This window comes from Hypoxylon trugodes (assembly GCF_022578975.1).
Source record: "Hypoxylon trugodes strain CBS 135444 unplaced genomic scaffold F4822scaffold_14, whole genome shotgun sequence".
Lineage (NCBI taxonomy): Eukaryota > Fungi > Ascomycota > Sordariomycetes > Xylariales > Hypoxylaceae > Hypoxylon > Hypoxylon trugodes.
The window spans coordinates 273,015-288,196 of record NW_026250029.1 but is presented as its reverse complement, the minus strand read 5'-3'; the positions used below and the strand labels follow the sequence as shown (position 1 = coordinate 288,196).

General features: G+C 46.0%; 7 protein-coding genes across 7 annotated transcripts; 4 read left to right on the top strand and 3 right to left on the bottom strand.

Moving 5' to 3' along the window:
* Positions 1-689: 689 nt before the first annotated feature.
* F4822DRAFT_435391 (uncharacterized protein) lies at positions 690-1,421 on the bottom strand (the record flags this gene model as incomplete). Its single annotated transcript, XM_051462167.1, has 1 exon — positions 690-1,421. One exon carries the CDS (start codon positions 1,419-1,421, stop codon positions 690-692), a length of 732 nt encoding a protein of 243 aa, XP_051308489.1.
* A 1,748-nt stretch (positions 1,422-3,169) lies between these two features.
* On the top strand, positions 3,170-4,026 carry F4822DRAFT_435390 (glutathione S-transferase protein-like protein; the record flags this gene model as incomplete). The annotated part of the gene is made up of 2 exons (XM_051462166.1): positions 3,170-3,754; positions 3,826-4,026. 2 exons carry the CDS (start codon positions 3,170-3,172, stop codon positions 4,024-4,026), a joined length of 786 nt encoding a protein of 261 aa, XP_051308488.1.
* A 93-nt stretch (positions 4,027-4,119) lies between these two features.
* F4822DRAFT_103323 (uncharacterized protein) lies at positions 4,120-5,351 on the top strand. Its single transcript, XM_051452350.1, has 2 exons — positions 4,120-4,721; positions 4,781-5,351. Exons 1-2 carry the CDS (start codon positions 4,373-4,375, stop codon positions 5,263-5,265), a joined length of 834 nt encoding a protein of 277 aa, XP_051308487.1. The 5' UTR covers positions 4,120-4,372; the 3' UTR covers positions 5,266-5,351.
* An 806-nt stretch (positions 5,352-6,157) lies between these two features.
* Positions 6,158-8,876, top strand: F4822DRAFT_423294 (polysaccharide lyase family 4 protein). Its single transcript, XM_051459964.1, has 7 exons — positions 6,158-6,332; positions 6,516-6,995; positions 7,069-7,106; positions 7,159-7,591; positions 7,648-7,832; positions 7,887-8,529; positions 8,597-8,876. The coding sequence occupies exons 2-7, from the start codon at positions 6,903-6,905 to the stop codon at positions 8,795-8,797; spliced, it is 1,593 nt and encodes a 530-aa protein (XP_051308486.1). The 5' UTR covers positions 6,158-6,332; positions 6,516-6,902; the 3' UTR covers positions 8,798-8,876.
* A 273-nt stretch (positions 8,877-9,149) lies between these two features.
* On the top strand, positions 9,150-10,566 carry F4822DRAFT_435387 (FAD/NAD(P)-binding domain-containing protein; the record flags this gene model as incomplete). The annotated part of the gene is made up of 3 exons (XM_051462165.1): positions 9,150-9,714; positions 9,770-10,167; positions 10,228-10,566. The coding sequence occupies 3 exons, from the start codon at positions 9,150-9,152 to the stop codon at positions 10,564-10,566; spliced, it is 1,302 nt and encodes a 433-aa protein (XP_051308485.1).
* Positions 10,567-10,689: 123 nt separating this feature from the next.
* On the bottom strand, positions 10,690-12,067 carry F4822DRAFT_103424 (NAD(P)-binding protein). Its single transcript, XM_051452351.1, has 2 exons — positions 11,587-12,067; positions 10,690-11,525 (listed from the first exon to the last, which is right to left on the bottom strand). The coding sequence occupies exons 1-2, from the start codon at positions 11,692-11,694 to the stop codon at positions 10,755-10,757; spliced, it is 879 nt and encodes a 292-aa protein (XP_051308484.1). The 5' UTR covers positions 11,695-12,067; the 3' UTR covers positions 10,690-10,754.
* Positions 12,068-12,413: 346 nt separating this feature from the next.
* F4822DRAFT_103216 (glycosyltransferase family 90 protein) lies at positions 12,414-15,181 on the bottom strand. Its single transcript, XM_051452349.1, has 2 exons — positions 14,620-15,181; positions 12,414-14,575 (listed from the first exon to the last, which is right to left on the bottom strand). Exon 2 carries the CDS (start codon positions 14,436-14,438, stop codon positions 12,558-12,560), a length of 1,881 nt encoding a protein of 626 aa, XP_051308483.1. The 5' UTR covers positions 14,439-14,575; positions 14,620-15,181; the 3' UTR covers positions 12,414-12,557.
* Between the last annotated feature and the right edge of the window lies 1 nt (position 15,182).

The window sequence follows — 15,182 nt, the reverse complement described above, 5'->3', positions numbered from 1 at the left end:
TTTGTCGAATTACGACAGCATATACGTTGTAAAATAAAAGGGGTTGGTGTTCTACATGGGTCATGGACAAAAGTCAATATTACCAAGCCAAGATTCTAAATTATCATTTCTTCTTTCAGCATCTTGCCTACTTCGGCAGGTAGGGATTGATTTGACGGCGGACTATGGCAGAAAATAATGAGAAGGGATTAACGAATAACCTTCCATGTACTAACAGGTCACTTGAAGAATGACGCATACATCTGTAGGATACACTGATACCAGAAAGGCAGTTGATAGGTTCTACCATATAACCTATGAGAAGAACAAAAAAGTGTACAACCAAGAAAACCAACACAAAACTCCAAGAAGCCCCCTTCAAATCCTTAATCAACAGTTCTCCCATACGCTTCCTGCAACAAGAAGTGGGCTGGATGTCAAACGCAATCTACCATCGGGGAGGTCTCCTAACTCGTCCAAGTACTTTTGCATCAATCTCTGCCAGCCTCAAGATCACAGTGTAATGCGATTACTGAATCTGACTGTTGTAGACGCCATTATGATTCCCACCAAACGACCCGAACACGCACTGCATTTTCGAACGACATACACACGTGCCAGCTACTGATTTGAAGATGTTGAGGGCGTATTGAGGTATCACTACGTCTGTAGGACTGCGATTTGTATTGAGAAAGACTGTGCCTACTACTTCAAGTCGAATAGCCCGGAAATCCGCTGCTGTAATCGGTATGTTCCGTGGATTGGAGGTTGGGAGGCTCACTATAGACTAAGGTCGGATCCGGTGCAGGTGGAGTTGAGATAGCATGCTGTGAGACAGCCTTTGGATTCTGCATAATGGGTGCGCCGGAGTCGGGCGGGTTCCCGACCACTTCCGCGTCGGCATCGCTCGATAATCTCGACCGCTTGGACTTACGCGGAGACTCATCGGGATCCTTCTTCGGTTGAGACCATGAAACCACGGCGCGAGTATCCGCCGCAGGATTCGGCTGACCACGGGGTAATACTAGGTTAGGTTGCATAGTTGGTAAAGGACGATTAGGATATTGAGGCTGAAGTTGAGGTTGAGGTTGAGGTTGAGGTTGTGGATGTTGCTGATATGTTTGCGGCGGTTCGCCGTAAGGCACCGTAGGACCTTGTTGTTGTAGGTATGGTACCGTCGGCCTCACTGTATATTGTTCTAAAGTACGCCACTGTGGACGCCGCAAGAGCCTTTGGAAATCTTGATAGACACGATCAATCTGATTGACAATATACTCGTCCCGCATTGCGGCCATGATGAGTAGATCTATGAGCTCCGTAGGGAACGTTCGATTGTAGTCAATGACTGAAAGTCTTTCAAAAACGTAATCCGCGATCTGCTGAGATCGCGATCGGGGTGACATCCCACCATTGTTAGACTGGTTCGGTGCAGGGGGAAGCATTATTGTAGATTTATTGTAATCATAACCTGGATTGACGATGGAAGGCTAAAGTACGACTTAAGATGAATGAAGGATGACTTTTTCGTGTACGCGCAAATTTGATGGGCATGTATCGACGATCAAAGTATAAGATATCAGAATCTTTACGCACCTGGGTTGGATTAGAGTAACATGTTTCCTAGATACATACATATAGGGTTCATCATCCTAATATGTGCATCCAGCGCTGTTCCCCATCACATCATTTTCTCCCTGCCTAGATCAACTCAATGGAAGGTGCACGATACGAAATCAGTAGCAACAACCCATCAAATTGTCAGTTGTGGTAAAACTAAAAAGAATGTATGCATGCATATGTACATTGTACATACCTACATAGGTACCTACTAGTTACGCAGGTAGCTGCTTATGTCGTTGAAGTCCTACACGGGAATCCACGGTGCGATAGCAACAAGGAACAAGTTCCTCAAAACCTGCCTAGGTAGGTATACACCAACGATTTATACGCAGTATGCGATTTAACGCTTCTATCTCAAAAAAGTGATTGCCCGACGAGGCATGGCATTTGCTCCCGGATTATCGCGTCCGTCCTCCCAATATAACCCTGCATTTTGTGAAAACCACCACAGACGTCAGTGGCTATGACAATTATACAAGTTCCTTCTGCCAAATGGTGGAAGGCACAGCAGGATAGGATTTAATCCCATGCGCGAGGTTTATGCCGTGGCTTACCTAAGGCGTATTTGGAAAGCATTGAGAGTGGTTCAGAGACAACTCCTACGTCCTTAGATATTTTAGGAGTAATTATAGCATAACAAGCACTTTAGAAGTCTGCCAGTCAGCTCACACTTGAATATTTTAACAACCTTGAACCTGGCCACCTACATATCTCAGAAGAATGTCCCGTATCCGCGTAGGTTTCACAGAATTGATTAACGGGTCTATCCGCTCTAGGGGTCTGCGATTCTCATTCGCGGCTTAGATCGTCTACGGAGTATTTTCACGGAATAACTATAAATCATTATTAGATAATCCCACTTGATTCTTTGATGCCAATGGTTAAATGGCGATTTAGTGCGTTGCTTCATCCTTTTTTCTCATTCTAACGGAAAATACCTAGATATATGAAATGAGAAAAGACGAGCGAACACCTTGCTGGCACCAACAGTGCATCACGTTGTGGTATCTGCCCGGTCCCATAGAGGGATTTTCAGAGTACTTACTATATACTAGGTAACCATGATCATGCACTTTTCTTCAGCCACCTATGAGTTCCGAAGATCCCATCATAATAAACTTGATACCTTGGTCTATTTATTTCCGCCCTCGTTCCGCTTTGTTTTGTGAGACATTGAGTGGGTCCTCCAGCCGTTGGTGCATCTACAAAGTATATTAATCAGACACCAACACAACTAATTAAACCCTCTACTAATGTCGCCCTTGCCGTCAGCCCAACATACATGTATTCATATACACATAGGTACTTAATCAGGTACGTATCTTGGAGATGTCATATACCCGTATGGGGATATCGTTTGAAGCCTCACTGTGCAACACAGTACTCAGATTTACCCCGCACCTCAAACGAGAAAGAGTAAAGGCATAGAATCTCACCAAGCAGTTATCATCTCATCACCCTGCTGCCTACTATTTGATACTTTTACTCGTCTTGAAAGGAATATCAAAAAAGAAAATACCTAGGTACTTTATACACATCATCACCTTACCCCACTTCAACACAAATCATCATGGCCGCTCCGTATGAGCTCATCTATTATACGGGAGTTCCGGGACGTGGAGAACATGTCCGTCTGATCCTAGAGGAAGCTGGCGCACCCTATACGGATACTAGACCCCTTCCGATGGATAAATGTCGGGAGATTGTCACGCATTACCTCTCCGGTGAGGAGCAAGGAAACCCACCATACTATGCTCCTCCTCTGTTCAAACATGGTGATCTTCTCATTTCTCAAACCAGCAATATCCTCATGTACCTCGGCCCTAAGCTTGGACTCGCTGGATCGAGAGAAAATGACATTTATCGAGTGAATGCTCTCGCTCTTACTGCGCTCGACGGCTTGAGCAACGAAGTTCATGACTGCCATCATCCCATTGTTTCCGAACTGTACTATGAAGACCAGAAAGAGGAAAGCCTAAGGCGCAGTAAGGAATGGGTCAAGCATCGACTACCCAAGCATCTTGGGTACTGGGAAAAGGTGCTCAAGAGCGAAGACCGCGGGCAAGGTCCCTGGTTATTGAGAAGCACGTTCACATATGCTGACCTAGTCTTATTCCAGGCAAGTTCCCCCATTACCGTATCTACTTGTCGTCCAGTAACATTCTCAATATAATCTCAAGTCTATTAGATACTCAAGATGCTAACCGACGTAATAACCCGGAATAGTGCCTTGATGGTGTCCAGTTTGCCTTTCCCAAGGCAATGAAGCAAGCAAGAGAGTCCGGTAAATATGACAGTGTCTTCCAGCTGTGGAAGGATGTCAAGGCTCGACCAAACATAGCTGCGTACCTAGATAGCGATAGACGGCAGAAGTATGATTGGGGAATCTATCGGTACTATCCCGATAATGATGTACTTCCTGAGTGAAATCGGGGGCTAGATACTTCGGCGGATATAGAGAGCTATACGTACCTAACCTAGGCAGGATCTAGTGCAATGAAATTACCTGTCCAAATCCTGTTATAGGCATTCCAGAAGATACCCGATCGTAGTTAGCAGCTTCAAGATCGGTTCATATAAGCAGCCCGCCATGTTGAGTCTACACGACGCGCGCCTAGTTACCCACCTAGGTGCCAGGGTACAAGGAAGCATTTCACTGCATCATTGTGGCCAACTGCATCCATGCGACCAGAAGCCTCCAAGTATCCCTCTCCCACCTACACGAGATACTCCGTGATGCCGGCGCATTAACACTAGTAGAAATCACCAAAATATGTTTTGGCTCGACATCGTCGTCGGGCTTTCTGAAAGATGGTGGCTATTCGAGGACGATCGATCGCATGCACTAGTTGACGAAAGGCACTGGGAGAAAACCATGAAGAAGTCGGGATTCAATGAGGTCCTTTGGTCGGATGGCGCTACGCCCGAGTCTAAAACAGTACGTGTTATTGGAGCGTTCAAGCGTGGAAAGCCGAACCAAATCAACAATGCGCCGCCGACTGAAAAGCCTAGGCAAGTATCTGTGGAAACAGTCGTGTATAAGAGGACAGGAGGGATGGAAGTCCACGCTGACATATATTACCCCGTTCGGGAGGAATATTCGAACAAGAAAGTCCCGATCGGTACGTAGTAATTAGTGCTCAGGTTAGACGGGTGCTTTGCTCATACTAATTGATTGCAGCTTTGATGATCCATGGGGGTAGCCATATGATCTTCTCCAGGAAAGATATTCGACCAGGTCTGCAAATCGACAGCGAAAGAGTTGTCGTTGTGGGATGGTCATCCGGAGGGCAGCTCGCTATGTCGCTTGCGTGGACTTCCCCGCCAAGAGGCTTACGACCCCCCGAAGCCATACTCGCGTTTTATTGTCCAACCAACTACGAAGACGAATGGTGGAGACGTCCAATCCAGCCTATCGGGGCGGAAGATAAAGGTGAAAAGTACGACATACTCGAAGCCATACAAGAAGACCCCATCAGCGATTATTGTCTAGTAGGCGCATGGGAACCGCTTTCCGATCCACGCATCCTAACGGATCCTTGGTGTCGCATCGTACTTCATATTAATTGGAAGGCCCAGACGCTCCCCATAATCCTCGGCGGACTTCCCAGTAAAAGAAGAGCAGACCAGTACCCAGATATCGAAAACTGGAATGCTCTTCCATAGCCTGACCACAGTACAACAGTGGCTGCTAACCCTCTAGTCAGCGTTGCCAGTAAGTCAAGTAATTACTTGACTTACTTAGCTTGACTTGACTAAATCGAGTCAAGCCTAAAATTCTGTCAAATTTTTTAAGTCAATTAAAAAATTTTAAAACTTGACCGACTTGTCAAGCAGATGAGGGTATCCCAAACCCACATTACGTACCTTTTCATACTATTATTAGATGAAATTTGGGTTCAAAATTGTATCAAATTTTCTGGAATTTGTCGGAATTATGTTGATCCGAGGCCGATCCGGATCAATAATTATCCATTCCGGCCCAAGTCAATCCATAAAAAGTGTCAATTAAATCATAAATCTTCATAACTTGACTTAACTTGCATAAGTCAAGCATATGTGATTACTTGACTTGCTTGACTTACTGGCAACGCTGCCTCTAGTGCAGATTCGCCGAGGCAATTATCACACACCAACCTTCCAAATCCACGGCACAGCTGATGATTTGATCCCATGGTAACAGAGTCGAGAAACATACATAAGCACGGTCGATAAAAATATCGCAGCACAACTTGTCCTGATTGAGGGTGCTCCGCATATTTGTGATTTAAGCAGCGATCCGAATTCTGAAGGCTAGAAAGCCGTCGTTCAAGGATACGAATTTCTTAGTTCGTACTTATTCTAGTGAGTCGAAGCAATATGTTTATCTTCTAAGTAGCATTTGATTACAGGTGGTCATCATAATTGCCTCCTAGGTAGAAAATATGAGGTGCTATTGAAAGAAAAGAAAAACTTGGTAAAATGGAGGGGCTGAGGGTACTTAAGTCTTAGGTACACGTACCTGGTGGCACAGACCAGGATATATAAGGTTAGGTACCGTTCAATGTACTCTCCAACGCTATTTACACTTTTCAATTCTACAATGAATAGGGGTAGGATATCGCAGTCCCAAGCCTGTCATCGTATGGTGTATTACTGTGATTCGAGAGTACTAAAATCGAATGCTATTCCACAATAACTAGGTGATTCTACAACGAGAGTTATACCCATATTATTGCCATTGCGGATGTATCTGTGAGTACTAAGTAACCAATTAATTCACAAATGTTTCGTGGCATTAATACACTCAATGCTTAAATCCGATGTTCCATTCAAGATCACTTCAAGACTTCAAGAGACTATACACCTGGAACGCGTATTTCTCCTATATTATTCATTCAACGCGCTACCTCTCGGTTCTTACTAACCCGAATATATATTACCTCCGGTGGAAAATTATGATGTCCCTTCTGCCGCCAGGGCCATGACATTCAGCCGGGTCGCCGCTTTCCTCGCTGGGTCAGGGCAATACTACTCCGTCAACATTCGGTTCTTTAATTGGGCTGCCATATATTTCTATCCAGCTAGTAGATCGGAAAATTATGTGATTTGAGTCTATGAGGTTTAACATCAAACTACCTGTCCCGCAAAATGTGACGATACTATCCCAGTTCAAGTGTTACACGACCATGGGACCAGATGGCACGCCTAAAATCTAGAGCACGCTACAGAAGGGGGCGTTTTATATATGAGCGAGCGAATATTGAAATTCGCAGTTGCCAAAGACTCTAACACCCATCATTGTGCTCAATCGCTCTATTACAATGTTCGTCACATCCGCCGTTCTCGCGGCGGCCTTCTTAAGCAGCGGTGCCCTTGCTGCTTTCGGACTCACAACTACAAGTAACAGTTACAAGGTTCGTGTCCATCGACAAGGATGTTTATCTTTATGATGCTTTGGTAATTAATCGATTTCTTGCCTTTAAACAGGTTGACACAAATGGTGGACTAGTCTTCGAAGTTAACAGGTCTGGCCACTTCTATTCGCATCATTTCCGTAATCCAACTAACCAGGAGCAGGGCAAATGGAGATGTTACAAGTCTAGTCTTCAACGGCGTCGAGTATCAAGGAAAAAGCAAGGCGTCAGGTATCAATTCCGGACTTGGAACATCGCAGCTGTCGGCTGAAACAGTCAGCAACAAGTACATAAAAATCACGGCCAAGTCCAACTCGTTGCCAGTAACCCAGTACTATGTAGCCAAACCAGACGACCCGACAATCTATATGGCGACATATATCACCGGAGAAGTTGATCCCGGTGAGTTACGATGGCTCGCCCGTCTACGCCAGGAAGGTTTACCTACCGGTGTGCACGGTGACGTTGGTAACAACATCGGCTGTACCGCATTCGAAGGAAAGGATACATTCCGATGCTCCAACGGCCAGACTCGTTGCAAGATGTACACATCTGATCGCTTTATCGATGACCAAATCCACGGTGTATCTGGATCCGTAAGTGATTTAACGATGTACATATGGCGCCAACACGAATTAACTCTTAGTCTTAGAACGCGGCTGTGTGGATGATCATGCCTGGTAACGCGTACGAGACGTCGGCCGGGGGGCCATTTATGCGTGATATCAATAGTCAGACTGGTAGCGACCAGGAGTTATACTGGTATATGAACAGTGGACACGTTCGAACAGAACCGTGGCGGTTTGGCTTGATGGGACCGTATGCTATGAAATTCACGTAAGCTTCCTCAAAACTTTTCGTGCAGCTATCCATATCTTACCTTCGAAACAGAAAGGGTGATACTCCCTCCTCAAATCTGGATACGTCTTTTTTCGGAAGCCTCGATATTCAAGGATACGTCCCTGATAATCAGCGCGGTACCGTGTCCGGCTCGGCAACAGGAGTCCCAAGTGACTTTGAGGCTGTTGTTCATTGGTACAATGACAAGGCTCAATACTGGACTAAAGCTACCAAGGAAACCTTCAAGTCTCCGCTTATGAAGTCAGGGACATATACTATGAAGCTCTATAAGGGAGAATACGAAGTAGCTAAAGATACGGTGACTGTGAAGGCCGGAAGCGATACGGCTAAAAACATCGCTTCTGCAGAGCCAAATCCCTCCGTCGTGTGGCGTATCGGGAATTTCGACGGGAGGCCGATGGAGCTGAAAAATGGAGACAAAATCGAACGAATGCATCCAAGCGACACTCGCATGGGCTCCTGGGGAGGGACCTACACTGTTGGTCAATCATCGGCGCGTGATTTTCCTATGGCGCTCTTCTCCAAAACCGGTGGCAATGTAAAGGTGAACTTTGACCTCTCCGCTAGCCAAGTCCGGGACCTCACATTGAGAGTGGGAACAACACTCTCATTCAAAGGGGGACGCCCATCAGTAGCGATCGGTAGTTGGACCGGAAAGGATCCAGGGGCTCCGGTAAGTCGACCATCCACGTAACGTACGAAGTACATAAAAGTTCGTCACGGAACTAATTAAAATACAGAAACTTATTGACTCCCGCGGTGTGACTCGTGGGGCATACCGAGGATATGGAGAGGTCTATAACTGGACTGTTCCTGCGAGCGCTTTGAAAAGTGGCCAGAATACTCTCACGCTCGGGGTATACGGTAGCGGGGACAAAGACTTTCTAAGTGCGAACTACATTATTGATGCGGTCGAGCTTCAGGGGCCAAAATCTTCATAGGACCCGCTGTAGTTGCGAGATTACTCAAATAGTCATTATTGTCTTCTCGTATAAATATATCCCGAAAATTGCTCGTACGCTCTCGTGAGGTTTTCAAAGGGTTTCGATCTTCCTAAAGTCGGAGTAACTAGCAATTCTAAATAGGTATGTGCATACGCCTCGGTAACACGACAGAGTAATCGCTCCAGATACTATGCCGCTCGTCCGTATTTTCAGCTCCAAATGTTTCAGCCACGACATCATCAACCCCGCTCAATGTTTGTGGACGGCCTTAATTGCGCGATTTACCCTACCTGGGTAGCCTCTCACCTAGTCAATATATTTTCAATGCACGTTACGATCGTATCACACAATGGCTAGCTCTGTGCCGTTTCGAGTTATTATCGCTGGAGGTGGCATTGCAGGGTTAGCTTTGGCTAACATGTTAGAGAGGGTTCATATCGATTTCATCTTACTAGAAAGAAAAGAGATTGCTCCTGAACTTGGTGCCGGACTCGCCATACAATGCAATGGGGTAAAAATACTTGAACAGCTCGGCATCTGGCAAAATATGCACCCCAGTTCTACTCCATGCAGCGGTCATCGATATTTCGACGAACGTGGGCGGCTCCTTGAAGAGACGTCTGTTCTCAATTCGGTAGGAGAGAAAACCGGTAGACCGATCGTGTTTGTGGAACGTCGTGGGTGCCTCAAGATGCTATATGAGAATATCAACGACAAGTCCCGAATTATCTCAAATACTGGTGTCGTATCGTTCTCGGAAAGCGAAGATGGTATTACCGTAATGACTAACCACGGTAAAAGCATTAGCGGTAGCATCTTAGTTGCGGCGGATGGTGTCCACAGTATGATCCGAGGCCTACTAGCAGAGGCGGTCCGCGAGAATGACCCTGAGAGATATCAATACCTCACCGAAGGTAAGCTAGCATAAAATAAACGGAGGTGTCAAACTTCCCTGACCAGTTCTCAAAGGGTTCACGTCGAGTTACCGGGCTATATTTGGTATATCGTCGTATCAGCCTAGGAATGATGTTCAAGTACCTTTGGTTCCTGATGGGATGGTTCATATTGCTCATAATGAGAATTCATCAAGCCTTGCATCAGCGACCTTAGATGCACACGTCATTTGGTTCGTAAGTATGAAAGAAGAAACGGTTTCCACGACGCCAAACTGTCCACGTTATACCGACCTTGACACTGCAGAGACTCTTGAGAAGTATGGGCACCTAAATGCCAGTCCCGGAATTACATACCGAAACCTATGGCAATCGAGGATTAAAGGAGGTATGTTTCCCATGGAAGAGGGCGTAATCCAAACGTCCTGGAATAACGGCGGCAGAGTCGTACTTGTTGGAGACGCGGCATGTAGAGTAAGTCCTGCTGCTTGTTACCAATGCCTACGTGTATCATCCATCTTACACCCCGCGCAGACAACGGTCAATCCCGGTCTAGGAGGCAACCTTACTATTGAAGGAGTCTGCGTCCTCGCCAACGAGCTAGTGGCATTATTACAGAGAACTCAAGTGCCTCAGGTACAAGATATCACAGGTGCTTTCAAGAGGTACGAGCAGGCTCACCGTCCGAGGGCCAAGATGACTATGGATATGTCGAATTACTTAACTCGTTACGAAGCAACGGACTCAACATGGATGCGTCTTCTCAGATGGTTATCTCCTTGGACCCCTCAATGGTACAAAGTTAGGCTTTTGGTTAACTATTTCGAAGGGGCCCCTATATTGGATTCTGTACCGAGTTCTGGGGTACACTAAACAATTCACTTATGATAACAACGAATCGGTGGGTGGAAGTCGGCTCGATGCATCAATTCGCTATATGCTTATATGTCCGCTCTCATTGATGCAGCTATTATCCCGGCCGCTAATGAATTCGTTGAAGATCATATGGGCGTTGCGGGTTAGGTTTCATGTGTAGCAAGCTCTGGCCATCGTCACCCCTTTCAAGCAAGCGTGCGTATACCTATGTACCATTTAATACATAGCATTGCCCTTCGAACACGATTTGTTAGCTTCAACATAGCCAAAAAGCGGCAATCCAGGTTATAACGGGTACTTACCCCAGTGGCACTAATACACTGCCCAGTGATCCAAGCACCGTCCGGCCCAGCTAAGCTTGCTACTATATTTGCGATCTCGGGGATCGTTCCTAACCGATTCCCAATTGGTGTCATAATTTTCTGAAGCCGTACGATTTCTTTTGGTATGTTATCAAGCATATCACTCTGAACCGGTCCCGGTTCAACACAGTTTACTGTGGTTCCATTGCCACCTAATTCGGTGGCCCAGACTCGAGTCAAGCCTTCAAGAGCCGCTTTAGAGGAACAATAGAGACTCAACTCCTTCAGACCTGCCCTTGCGCCGACGGAACCGATGTTGATGATGCGACCATTGTCACCGAGGTATGGAAGAACCGCCTGGGTCAATAATATTGTCCCGCGTACGTTTAGGTTGTAGACATCAGTATAGTCTTCTATCGTTAACTCCTTTAAAGACTTGACTTTTTCTGTACCCGCATTATTAACGAGTATGTCTAATTGAAATTTATTATCGCTCCATTCCAGTAGGCCGTTGATAAGCGATTGCGGCCCATCAGGTGTGCTAAGATCGACTCGGTAGGCATAAGTACGAGGCTTATGAGGGAGGGATTCGATGGTTTGGCGGATCTCTTTCACGCGAGACTCGCTACTCGGAGACACAGAAGTTAAGACTACCTACTTTCGTGTCAGTCATACTAGCCTCTATAGATAGGTTATGTACCGATTGAAAACGTACTGTTGCTCCACGACGAGCGAGTTCAACCGCGATTCCTTCGCCGATGCCCCTCGAAGCTCCGGTCACCAAGGCGGTTTTACCCGATAATGGAAGGCTATAGTTCGACATTTCTGCGATTTCTAACTACTTCGTAATATAGTATACAATCTAGGAGGATACTAACTATGATTACTTCCATTTAAATAGTCGTTTGTAAGGAGCAAATTCGTAGTTCGCAGGTTCGGCTTTGCTATACTAAACGCCGATGAAGGCATTATGTCCGATAATTTACATGTCATGGCCATCGCCCGTAAGAACAAAATGTCTACCAAGATTCAAATTGAGAGGACCGGAATATAGTCTCGGCTATCTTTCAGAAGTGTCGGTTTTTATTATTGTATTATGTCGTTGGTTAATGGCAACAATTAATAAAGGGGTATGCTGACATCAAAACATCAACCCAGAAGCTACCCAGCCCCTATTTTACCCACTTACGTCATTGTGTTACCGACTTTGCACCGAAAGATTTGCGACAAAATTTAAGCCACAACAGTCCTTATTAGTGAAGCGATCTCGCAGTTCCGGAATCGACGATCCGGAAGATCCGAGACAGATTTACCAGATTCGGTGTTAATTTGCAGCTTAGGTACATGTATGTAGCCGCTGCATCCTTAAGTCCGAAACTCCTACATGTACCTAGGTAAATAGTTGTTGATGTTCCTGTTTACGTACCTACCTAGGTAAGTAAATCTGATATACACCATACTATTAGCATCATCGAAATTAGGCGGCAAGGAATGTAATATCTCTTCGATATTTAAAATACTTCACTGGACGCCGAGTCGAGCCTTTTGCGTTGATACTTGAACTCCAGTACCTTAGGTACTTACATACAATACAGTATAAATACAACCGGGTATTGAGTACATGTGAAACAAAAAAGCAAGTAATGCGAATAATGACAAGTTAGGTAATTATATACATACATACATTCATTGCGGTGGTCTTAAGTCATCTATATACCCAAGCGTTTCCCGTTTCTCATCACACACACGTGCAAATTCCAGGAGTAGCCTCCATACGTAGAGTAGCATATCCTCCCTTCTCAGCACTTTAGCACCCCATGCTCTACCTTCCTCTGCGATGAAACGCGCCGACTTGTCACCTTTCCTATCTCGTGTAAAATAGTCTAAAATGGCGTATAAATCCTGGAAAATATTATCCATTGGGGCAAAATGAAGCCACGGCACTAGACGATCGTCATGCCATTCCGCATAGATGGTAGCTTTAATGGGCAACGACGTCGATAGCAAGAAACCTCGGAACCTAGCGCTGAAACTATTGCCATCGACATCGGGCATGAATTTATACTTGTATTGTTCCTTCATAGGAATGCCTTGTACCTCTGACAAATACGGTCTCACGTAAGCGCAGTTGGAATCTTCCGGGAAACATAAAAGATTCACAAATCCTGCGTTCGAGAACTTTTCCAACCAAGTACCAATCGTAGCTTTGCGTCTTCGCGGGAAATCGTATTTCTCCATAGGCGGCATTTCGAACGTCATGGCCCTAAAACCATTCTGCTCCATTCCAGCAACAGTTGTACCATTCAACATCTCGATAAGACGGTGGCGTTGAAAGTGCATCCAATTCTCTTTCTTGTTCCGACCACCGGATGCGACACCACGCCACACAACGCCATCAGTCTTCTGTCTCCACGGTGGACCATGTGTTTCTCCGCCGGAGTAAAAAGGGTCATCGGTGATATACATGGCGCCAGGAATAAGAATCTCGTTGTTCACGGGTAGCTTGCAGCCACCAAATAAAGGTATAAGCTCCTTACTTGTGGATTCGGTTAATGGTTCGATAAAAGTGCCGTGAAGGCCGCGGAGGTGGGGTTGCGTGCAAGGATCCATCGAGGCGGTAAAGTTACGCACGTAACCTTTGTAAGAATAATCGGGTTCCCAATTGTGCGGGAAGGTTGGAAGCGTTTCAAAGTTTTCCATCGGTGCGACGTTACGGGAAGGGGAATCGGGCGCACATGCAACTCTTGTAAGGTTCCAAAAGCTACCTCCTAACCATTGGGGATGATAAGGTTTAGCATTTTCCTCCGCGTCAACCTTACTCAAGCCGGTGTACTTGGTTACAACTTCCCCCGTAGGTTTAATCGACCGACGCGCTCGTTCTTTCTCAACAAGATTCGTAATATCCTCCCAAGGAACGATCAATCGAGATTCGTCCATATAATTAATAGGCATATCGACATCAGGCAACCACGGCGCAGCCTCCGCAACTAGATTCGTCCAAAGTTGCAACCACGGAACTTTCCCTTCTGTATTGCCCGTCCCATTCGCGATTCCATTTCGAACACGTACAACATGTTCCCACGACGAAGCTCTTGCCGCTGTAACTTGAGGATCAAGACCCCAAAAAGGCGCAATATCGTTGTATATCCGATCGAAAAATGATTCGACTACGATCGCATCGTGCTCTACCGCGTATTTAAACCAAGCGTCGAAACCTGGTGGTGGATGACGACCTCGTCGGTCGCGATACCGAGCCGCAGCTGTCGGGATATCAAAACTTTGTTGCTTGAGTAGATTCTCGTGAAAAGTATGCGCATCGCTAATTAGTTGATCGATAGGGTGGTTCGCCGTCTGATTCCAAAAATATTCAAAGTAATGCGACCCGCCATCACGAAGGAACCCCTCAGGGCGACGAAATAAAAAGACACCGGAAAATGTTATGGAGATGAGAAAAGCGATCACCGCGTATCGAAGTACGGTTTGCCATCTCAAGAAACGTATGCGACTGTCCGGTATTGGCAGCGGTAGGCTACCTAGCCAGTCGCGAGATTTACGAGTGTCCAACATGGAGCGTCGCCGATGGGGAGCGCACGAACCGCTTAGAGGAGCCTTTAATTTTCCTCACTACATTGAACAACTCTTCAAGCTATAAATTCAGCACACCTCATGATGATGATGGTAGCGACGAGGGGAGTAAGGCGCAACTTGACAGATTAGCAGGTTCAAAGAGATGGGAATTAATAATTACCAACGATTGACGGGGAAAGAAAGAGAAAAACTTGAATAGAAAGGGAATTCGAAGTGGCGGGTTAGCGACCGACACCAAAATTTAGAAAAAAAAGAGGTTCCTATTAACGCGCGATTGTTCTTATGTCGGTCACCCCCCTTGGCCGCATTACTACCATAGGTAAACCCACTATACGATGCTGGTTAGATGGACCCAAACGTCACCAATGAAGCGGAGCGTTGTAGTCTTGGCCAATTCCCTTGACGTTATAGCGCAATAGTGACGAACTTGTATCCGATACACTGCGCAGGGGCATCTCCAAAGTTGCCTGGACCTATGGACAGAGAATTAGTCAAACTATTTAGTACACAGTACCAAACCCCCCGGAACTAGACGAAAATAAGGATCGTAACCATGTCCAGCCAATCTACTAGAGATTAGCTCCCTAGTTGATTGCTGTTTTCCGCAGGGTTTCGCAAACATACCCTACACTTCCAGACTCCTTGGTCACTTAGTCCTCCCCACTCCCGAGATAGTGGGAACAGGGATCGTCATAATGCTCCCCCATCACCCATCTTGTCATT